This window comes from Propithecus coquereli, unplaced genomic scaffold, assembly GCF_000956105.1.
Source record: "Propithecus coquereli isolate 6110/MARCELLA unplaced genomic scaffold, Pcoq_1.0 Scaffold235, whole genome shotgun sequence".
NCBI classification, from domain to species: Eukaryota; Metazoa; Chordata; class Mammalia; order Primates; family Indriidae; genus Propithecus; species Propithecus coquereli.
Genome location: NW_012147897.1, coordinates 3,159,755 through 3,169,522, shown reverse-complemented (window position 1 = coordinate 3,169,522; position 9,768 = coordinate 3,159,755). Strand labels below are relative to the sequence as shown.

Sequence of the window (9,768 nt, the reverse complement as noted above, 5' to 3'; positions counted from 1 at the left end):
CAGGGCCCTGGTTCTTAATTTGCAGCATGTGTCAGCTTTAGATTCCCAAGCCCCATCCCAGACTCACTGTCTCAGAAGCTCATTTGTTTTGACATTTGCATGTCATCTGTAAGGATTCTGACATGTAGCCCTGGTTACAAAGCACTGGACCAGCACAACCCCTTTATTTTCCTGATGAGGAAACTACAGTCCAGATGGGTCAGTACCCTACCCAGAGTAACACAGTACGTTGGTGGCAGCCTTGCCACCCAGCACTCTTCTGGGTCTCCAAGGCCTCCCTTTTGCGCCCAAGTGAGTCAGTGTTGGGAGGCCCATGTGGCTGAGGAGGCTGCTGGCAGGAGGCCGCTGTAGCCACCAATGAGGAGCAATGGTTTGGTATTTCTATTTATTGACTCTTTAAACTTCATCATCCAAAGAGAGTAGCAAGAGAAACATAATCTAAGACCACAATGACCCACCCACCCCAAACAAAACCAAAACCAAACAGAACAAAACAAACCCCATCTGAAACCAGACCTTTGGAGCTGTAGCTGAAGCAGCGAGGGGGCTGAGGGTCGGACTGGCTCCCCGCCGGCCGGGGGCTTGGGGAATGTCCTCGGGAGGGAGCCTTCGCAGCCGATGAGGCCATATCCAGCCCCCGAGCTTTGGGGGTCCTTCCTGAAGGGGCTGCCCCTGGCAGGAGGAAGTGTGGAGAGAGAGACTCGGTGGTCAGGGTGAGGGGCTCCTAGGTCCGCTCCGAGGTGACTGAATGTGCCAGTGCATGAGACATGGGGAGGCGGGGCTGGGGGCGCGGTAACCGCAAAGAGCACAGGGCCCCTTTTCTCCTACCTGAGAGAAAGCCCTGGCCAAGGCCCCATCAGCGTTCCCAAATTAGGAAACCACTCCAGGCACCACCAACAAACTGGGAAATGCCAAGGCCTGGGGAGGCCCCCAGCTGGCAGCCACTGCCCCAGCCACTGCCCCAGGAGTCACCATCTTGTCCTGGACGACGGAGGGCAGCGCAGTCAGGACCGGGCCTTGGACAGTTGATGTGAAAGGGCAGTGCTTTAGTGCCCTGAACATGCAGTGTGTGTGTGTGTGTGTATGTGTGTGTGTGTGTGTGTGTGTGTATGTGTATGCAAGGGGAGGGGATTGGTCCCTCCAGGAAGGCTTGGTTAGGGTCCCAGGGTGGCAGGAATAGGGTTTTTTCCTCCTGTCTTTTCCTCAAATCATCCCCTACCCCAGGTCATTGCATAAATAAGTGCTTGGGAAGGTATACATCTGAAAAGGAACATAAATACTGTACATGGGAAAGGATTTCATTCCCCAGCCTTCCCGCTGCCCTCAGAAAACTGTCCCCAAATATTGCACATGGCCCTCCCCAGCCCTGTGGGGTCCAGGCCCAACTGTGTCTTTGGTAGAAGCTCCAGGGACAGAGGTCCTGGGCGGCACACGTGCCCCCCATCCCATCATGACTGGGGACACCAGAGCAGCCAGAGGGCCAGGAGAGGCCTTGGCCTAGCTGGCCAGTGGGTGTTCCATCAGGAATGCTTCTGCGACGACAAGACAGAGCCCACGCAGGCACGTGTGCGCCCCTGGTCAGACACTCCTGGTCAAGGTCTGCGTGAGGGCTAGGAGGAGGCAGGCAGGCTGATGGGCAGGTGGGCGGGCAAGTCCTGGGCCACAGCGGACAGGGTCACACCCTCCATAGGAGGAGGTGGTTTGTGCTGTCATCACGGCCCACGGTCTCACTGCTGCCACCACCCCCACTGCTGAGCCGGAAGTCCTCATAGCCGTCACCTCCACTGATAACCAGCATTTTAGGCCTGGCCGAGGTCGGGCCTCGGTGCCGAGGGGAGTCCCGGTGCTCCAGGGAAGGCAGCTTCTCCGGGCCTGGGGGCCAAAGGGGAGGATCCATCAGCCTGGGGGCAACTGGTGGCTTCGCTGTCCCATCATGGTCTGAGCTCCCATACCCCAGAAGACAGGAAGAAAGATGTGTACCCTTCCTGTGGCGGGTCCCACTCTCTGTCAGCCAAGAGCTTATTTGGAAAGAAATGCCCACTTCCTGGCAGCCAGACTTCTTATCTCCCACCTGCACTTTCTAGTCAGGACAGATAGAAAAGGTGACACCACTTTCTGTGTCTCTTGATTACTGCACACATGACGTCCTCCTCATGATGATGATGTAATGCTCCTACTTCAACGCCCTTTCCCAGTTGGGGAGCACAATCCTGCCCTGGACCCAGACAACCCTGACCCAGGCTTTATTGCTTCCTGATTTCATGGCCACATCCCCTCGGGAACATGATTTCTTGTTCTGCCAAAGCAAAATGTTTCTGATTGTGACCTCCTTTGTGTACATCATTTCCTACCATTTCACTTTCTAATTCTCACAGCTCATTTCCTGTCCCACATGCCATGCTATGCTGTGTTTTCTGCTGCTATTTCTATTTCCTGCTCTGCACATCACTTCCTGCCCTGTACACTGTTTCTAGTCCTGTTGTATTTCCCACTGTATACAGGAAATATATACAACAGCAGAAACATATATAACAGGACATATTTTCTATATACATATTCCAGCTGTGCCATATTCTGCGTTTTAAGCTTATAGTTCACTCCCTGTCCCCCTGACACCTCTTCGGACAGACCTTTATGTACACACAACATGTGCACACATGCACTGTCCTAGTAGGTTTCACCTGGGGGCTTCCATCACCTATTTCTTGTAATACATGCCATCTCCAGCTCTGTTACACTTTTCCTCCTTCTTAAAACCTCTTCTGGCAGGACAGCAGAGCGTCCTAAACTGAAAGTCCAGGACCCCTGGCTTAGGGTAGGACGCACAGACCCACCTGTGTCTGGGGGAAGTGGTGGGGTTGGGCAGAGCAGGTTGAAGCCGTCTGGCAGCTGGACTGCGGCTAAGAAGCGGACATGGCCAGTGTGTCCCTGGCCGAGGCCAGCAGGACTGAGGGGTACCCGTGGGCAGCTGACAGTACCAGGCGAGGTGGGCATGGTGAGCACGACGCCGGCACTGGTGCCCACCCACAGCAGCTCCTCACACACCAGCAGTGCTGTGATCCGCAGGCAGGCAGCCTTGTGCTGCCGGATGATGGCGTCAGAGCCTGGGGTGGGAGACAGACCAGAGCTGGGACCAAATCCTGGCCCCGGCTCAGCCTCCTCAATGACAGGGCAGAAAGGCTCTAAGAGAAGGTGTGGTGGTAGCTTGAGATCAGTACCTGCGAGCATCCTGTGCACGGGAGGGGTGACATCTACCTCTGCCAGCTGCTCAAAGGTGTCTGGATGGTAGAGACACACATGGGCGCTACCCTTCAATGTCACCCACACGCCCAGGCTGGAGTCCACCATGCAAGCCACACTGCGGCTTGAGTCCTGCCCCACGTGGAACGTGTGCTGTGGGGGTGGGGTAGAGAGCAGATGGTCACTGGCAGCCCTGCTTCCCCTTCCCCTCCTGGCCTGGAGCGTCACCAGTGCCCATCCCTCCCTCCTTACAACTCACACCAAGCCTCTCCACAGTGCCCACCCGATGGACAGCAAAGGCCACCTTGGGCCGTGGTCTGCATGATTAACCTTTCAAAGCTTCGTTTCACTGCTGACTCCCAATTTCATCCTCAGGAATTAAAATGGTGGTGCCCTTTCCCCACAAAACTTGAGTGATTTAAGGATCAGAGAATTTCAAAGCTTGAAGGATTTAAAGACCAGTCACTGGCCTCTCCCTGGACAGGTGGGGAAGCTGAAGCCTAGAAGGGAAAGTAACCTGCCCAAGGCTACACAGCAAGGCAGTCACAGAGCTGGGGCCTGAACCAGACTGCAGCCCGGCCAACGATGGAATGAGAGGAAATCAAGGGAACCTGATACCATCAGGCTAGATACCTCTGACATGTATAAATGAAGCCAGGGCTAGAGGCAAAGTCAGGAAGGACCCCTGTCCTATCCCCAAAAGACCCCAACACCTGAGCCGAGAGAGGGTGGGCAGAAGCACGAATAAGGATTCCTGACATACATGGGCACTTACTGTCTTCCTCATTGGCTACAAAAGAAACGAGTAGCAAAGGGCAGGGGCTGGCCCAGGATCACACTGTGCTCAGGAGAAGGTCCCAACCCCAGTTGGATGCTTTTTATGTCCCCTCCATGTTCTCATCTTCCTCTCACATGGGCCCAGCTCACCCCAAGTCACCAATTCTGTTCCCCTATCCCCTGCTACCTCCAGCTGCAGCGTGTCAGGACTCAGGACAAGGATGCGGTTCTGGCAGCCACACCACAGCCGCCCACCCACAGACACCATCTTGGTGATGGGGCTCCCCTGAGCACCCAGGGTCACTGATTTGAAGTTCTGGGAGTCCCAGAAACGGCCTGGAGTGGGATGGGGTAAAGAAAAAAGAAATTCAGTCCAGTACTGAATTTAAGCCTCACTCTCCCCTGAAATGAGATGTTAACATCCCCATTTATAAGCAAGGACAGCAAGACCCAGAGAAGGCCTGGGAGTCACCCAGAGCCGCACCTTCAGGAGAGAGCTCCAACACCAGCAGGGGACTGGGGTGGGTGGGCACTGACCTGTTTCTCTTTGGTAGACCACAAGTTCTCCGTTGGCCAGAGACACAAACACCTGGTTATTCAGATATCTGGGCAGGAAAAAGAGGGAGCATTCAGGGAGTTCAGGAGGCCAAAGTGGGGCACCTGGGGCCTGGGGAATAACAGATAGAATGGCAGTGGCTCCCAAGAGACCACCTCCTCCCACCCATGAGGAGTCTGAGGCTAAGAAGAGGCAGTGACTTCCCTGAGTTCACAGAGTGTGTAAGACACAGAGCTAGCCTAGGGCCAGGCCTCTGGCCTCCAGCCTCCACAGAGAGGAGGGGCAGCAGAGCAGGGGGACCCAGGTGGACAGAAAGAGGCCTGCACATGTGGCTTAGAAGGATCTGGACAGAAAGGGCCACCCCAGCGCCTTACAGGATGCAGGTCACAGAGGCTGCATGCTGGAGCTTCATGCTGTTCCTGCGATCACGGATACTGTCGGAGGACTGGTACACGTGGACACTGTGGATCAGGGGTATATGCCTGTGACACATGCTTGGTGCACGCCAGTCCCTGGAGTCATTTCTCCACCTCTTTGCCTATACCACCGCATCCTCCATGCCAGCTGTGTGCCCAAGGTACTGAGATCCCACAGCCTCCCGTGTGCTTCAGACCCACTGGCATTCCGGCTGGCAGCACCCCTGAGGTCTGACCTAAAGCCCTCCCGGTGCCATCTGATTTCCAGGGAGCTCAGGCTTCTGGCACTGTGTCCCAGCCCCTGCCCTGTCCCTACCAGCCGTCTTCAGTGCCCAGCCACACGGAGCTCTGGTAGGCCTCAGGGTCAACGCTCAGCAAGTCCTCAAGGCTTCCCCGGGTGAAAGAGCCACGGCTGGAGCGGCGAAGGGCTCTCCCATCCATTGGGCTGGTGCTGCAGGGACCGCCAGGCCCAAAGGAGCCAGACAGTGGCAGGAAGCCAGGCTCCTGCTCCTCCTCTGAGCTGGTTGTCTCTGCTGTGGCCTCCTTGGAACTTGGGGTCTCCTCATCTGAGAGAGACAAAGGTCTCTGTCTCCATCCCCCTCCACCAGGCCTGAGACCTGGTATCTTCCTAGCCCTCAGTCTCAATGCATCTCTCCTGGCCATGCCCCTCCCAAGGGCCTCTGCATCTGCTCAGGCCCCTTACCCTGTTCACTGACAGCTCAGCCACACAGATTCCTGTCCTAGCATGGCCCCCCTTCCCTAGGGCCCCACGGTTTGGACAGAGGGACCAGCCCCTCCACCCAGCACCCCATCTTCCTTAATTGGGCACTCTAGGGTCTTCGGGATCCTGTTTGACTGTGTCATTGTCCTTGGGTCCTTGGTGTCATGGCCCCTGCCCAGCTTGCTGGCTCCCGCTGAGATCTGACTCCAGGCCTCTGCCTACACTGGTCCCTCCTTGCACCCTCTGGGCAGCCTGCCCTGCCTGCTAGCCTCAAGTTGGGCACTCACTGCCAAAGCTGGAGGAGATGGTGGACCGGCTGGCCTGACTCTGTAGGGTCCCAGAGGGGCTGGGCGAAGACTCATCGTCGGAATCACTGTCAAAGGGCACCAGCTCTGGACGGGGGTCGCCCTCCGCGGGGCCCGGCACCATGTTCAGGCCCGAGCCTGCGATGGAAATGTGCAGGCAGGGCTGGGGCCCCGGCTCCGCCAGCGTCGCTGCTTCCTCGTCCGCGGTGGCCTCCACATCCAGTTCTGGCCCCGCGGGCTCCTCCGGTGCCGTCTCGCGGGGACCCCTCAGCGACGGAGGCCGCTCCCTGCGAGACACAAGGGAGTTGGGGATAAGAGCTGGTACAGGACAAACTCTGTGGACTTACCTCTGGCCCTCCCACAGGCCCCGCCCACAGCCACCTGGCCCCGCCCACAGCCATCGAGCCCCGCCCACAGCCACTGTGCCCGCTCACAACCAGGTCGTGCGGTGGGGCAGAAGGCTTGGTCTTGCAGGCCTGCAGCGCACCCACCGAGCCTCGGAGCCTCACCGGTGGCAGCGTGGCTGCAGGCCCGGCACCGCCCCGATGCAGAGGATGCGAGCGGAGCAGACGGCGATGCAGGCCTCCACGTCCGGCTCTGCGCGCAGGCTCAGCAGGCACACCTGGCCCACGTAGCCGTCGCTGTTGCACACCCACACCTCAGGCGAGGGCTCCGGGCAGCTGTTCAGGGTGGGGGCTGCGCACGAGAACTGCGGGAGGCGCCAATGGACAGGGAAGGTGAATGGAGGAATTGCTGCTAGCTCCCCACTCTCCAGGGGGACCGCAGCAGAACCGAGGGAGGAGGGCCTGCGTGGGTGTGTACGGATTCCCTATACACCCCTCTACACACAAGTCTACACATACAGCACACATGACACTTTATACATCAAATGCACTCATGCTCACGTGATATAGGCATCTCCTGTATCTGCATGTGCACATACATATCCCAAGCATGATCACAAATACATGCACATAACAAATGTGATATTGGTAACCTTTGTACATATGTATGCAGACTCATACAGGCACATAAATGAGACATCTTCCTATCAATCATAGAGCCTTTGTTCACATGCACAGATATAGCTATGCATGAAACATACCCATACACATGGGATACATATGCAGTGTCCATGTGCATGTACAGAGAGCTGTACGTACTCAAAGACATAAGGAATAATAGCAACGTTCCAGACACATAGGCATCATTACAGACAAAACAAAAACTCATGAACACCTGCTGGCTTTGAATGCACGCACCCACATGACCCACGTGCGTACACACCTGCATGCCACTGCGGGTTTTCATGATGGGGATGGCCTTCAGGAACTCCGGGTCTAGACAGCTTTTGCTGGCTGCTGTAGTGGAGATGGACGGATAGACACAGAGACAGGGCAGAGGGAGGCAGGCCCCACTTAGCATCCACCTCACCCCGGTCCTGCCCCTGCCCCATTTCCCTTCCTCCCCTACCCCCTCAGGGTCTCTCGAGGGCTTGACCCCAGCCACACTAGAATGAGGCGGTTGTGCATTATGCTCTGCTTGCTCCTGGCCTCAATCTTTTCCCATCTGTACTGTCTCAGGGTTAGACTGAGGGGTCTCTAAGAGTCTTCTAAGCCATGAACTCTGATCGATAGCTTTCCCTGATCCAGCCCTGTTCACACTATGGAGGCAGAGTATGGAGAGGGTCTTGGCCATCCATGCCCACTAAGGAGCAGCCTGGCAGACAGTGATGACCCTTATCCATGGAATCCTCTCCCTATGAGGGAGGCTCTCCGGAGGCCACAGCTATTTTTCAGTCTGATGTTTCACTGCAGAAGTCTGAGTCTACCCTCCCCACCAGGTGGGGCTAGAGCACACAGCACCGCAGCTCTGGGATTTCTGGCTCCTGAAGTCACAGACAGCTGAGATGCGGCCCACTGCTTACTGGGCCCACTGCTTACTGCCCGGAGTTTCTTGGAGAGCACCAGCATGCATCCTGGCTCACCCAGCTTCCTCTTCGCCTCATCGAAGGCCTGTTCGAAGCCAAGGCGGGCGTCAGGATGGGGGAACTCGAAGATGAAGGAGTCGGTGCCCTCAGGCCGTGTGGCACAGAGCTCCAGCTTGGTTGGTGGGAAGGAAAGGGCGTAGCACAGCGCCTGCTTCTCCGACAGGTCACGGTGCATGGCGGCAGACAGGTCCCGCAGAGCATCATCCAGGCTCTGCAGGGAAGGAGGCCCAGGCCTCAGGCCCAAGTCTCTCTACAGCCTGTGCCTGCCCTTGGGAATGTGTGGGGGACCCGCCTCTCTCCTCAGACAGCAAAGAGGACTCTGTCTCCTCTCTTAGACCAGGAGGTAGCCTGGATTCCCGCAGGGTTAGGCCCCCTCTCCACCTGAGATGGGGATGGAGCTCTGCCGCCACCTTCAGACTTGGAACATGTCACTTCCCTCAGATGGGGGTGAGGCTGTAATTTCTCTCTCAGGTAAGTGAAAGGGATGTCTCCTCCCTCATGCAAATGCCAAGGCTAAGTCTCTCCTTCAGATAGGGTCAAGGGTCCCCCTACCTCCCAGCCTCAGGCAGAGGACACAGACCTGGTGGGGGAAACCGAGGCTCTCAGAGAGCTTGCTCATTTGGCCCAGGGTGGTGAGGTCCTCATCTAGGCGGCTGATGGCTTTCTGGATGTTCTCCCGATTGGTGGCTTGGGATGCCCCTGGTGGGGATGAAGGAAGGCAATGGACAGATACAGACACAGACAGACAAGATCCAGCTTGGACAGACACTCCTCCCCTCACTGAATAACTTGCAGCTGGGGTATGGGGAGAGGCATGACAAACCCAGAACGTATACACCCCAAGCTTTTGGGAACAAGGTTAACAGCTCCCGGAGAAACCCTAGGCCTGAGAGCAGATGACTGGGCCTGATTCAGAGCCACGTGGCAGGATGTTGGCCCGTGGAGAAGTCCCCGGGAAGGCACACAGCGTAAAATGGCAGACTGCTCTGCAGGCTGCACAGGCTCCAGCTGACAGGGAACCGCTGCTGGTGCAGCCGCCCCAGGGGAGTTGGCCAAGCAAGCAGAGCCTCTGGCAGGCAAATCTGCTGACCAGGAGACTCATTTCCCCACAGAGGAGGGGCACTGAGCTGATGGCCTGGATTTCTGTGGCCCTATCCCGCATCTGACCATTGCTAAGCAGCAGGCCCTACGGGCAGCTTGGCACCCCCACAGCCCATGCTGCCCGGTTCAGGGTGTACACTCTGGACCAGGGGCCCAAACACGGGGCTCTCCCTCCCCCCATGGGCCAGGACACACATTCCTATTGTTTTTAAATTACCCAGTCTATGGTGCTTTTGTTATAGAAGCTCAAACAGACTAATACCATTCCCTGCTCCTTCTGACAGAAACTGTCCCACCCCAACCCTCACCACCTGGGCAGCCACATTTTCTTCCATACAACCCTGCCCCTCTCCTGGCCACACCTGACTGGACCAGAAGTGGGCACTTGACTTAAAGGTGGTCATTTTATTGACTGGCCTGTTCTCTAGTGAGAAGAGATGAGTTGGACCAGTAACAATAAAAATCAGCTTTCACCCCCCGTGGGCCGGGCGAGCCCCTCCCCCTCCTCCTGTGGGCCAAGCTCCAGGTGAGCACCCATCTAGGTGAACTTGGAGACAGAGGCTGGGCCTGATCACTGGAGTTACAAGAAAGCAGAAAGCTAAGAGCACCTAGGATGGGCTAACTCACAACAAGAGGGGCAGAAAGACAGACACAGCAGGAGG

At 56.9% G+C, this 9,768-nt stretch overlaps 1 protein-coding gene across 1 annotated transcript in view; it reads right to left on the bottom strand.

Annotated features, from left to right (window-relative positions):
* Nucleotides 1-1,117: 1,117 nt before the first annotated feature.
* The window catches only part of ARHGEF17 (Rho guanine nucleotide exchange factor (GEF) 17), a 54,577-nt gene continuing 45,926 nt past the window's right edge, over nucleotides 1,118-9,768 (bottom strand). Inside the window, exons 10-21 of the mRNA XM_012645768.1 lie at nucleotides 8,586-8,704; nucleotides 8,003-8,216; nucleotides 7,303-7,376; nucleotides 6,525-6,724; nucleotides 5,998-6,302; nucleotides 5,306-5,555; nucleotides 4,948-5,034; nucleotides 4,555-4,622; nucleotides 4,205-4,353; nucleotides 3,219-3,393; nucleotides 2,835-3,104; nucleotides 1,118-1,872 (exon numbers count right to left, since the gene is read on the bottom strand). Of these exons, the coding sequence (XP_012501222.1) occupies nucleotides 1,676-1,872; nucleotides 2,835-3,104; nucleotides 3,219-3,393; nucleotides 4,205-4,353; nucleotides 4,555-4,622; nucleotides 4,948-5,034; nucleotides 5,306-5,555; nucleotides 5,998-6,302; nucleotides 6,525-6,724; nucleotides 7,303-7,376; nucleotides 8,003-8,216; nucleotides 8,586-8,704 (2,108 nt within the window). The 3' untranslated portion in view covers nucleotides 1,118-1,675. The remainder of the gene's footprint in view (nucleotides 1,873-2,834; nucleotides 3,105-3,218; nucleotides 3,394-4,204; nucleotides 4,354-4,554; nucleotides 4,623-4,947; nucleotides 5,035-5,305; nucleotides 5,556-5,997; nucleotides 6,303-6,524; nucleotides 6,725-7,302; nucleotides 7,377-8,002; nucleotides 8,217-8,585; nucleotides 8,705-9,768) is intronic.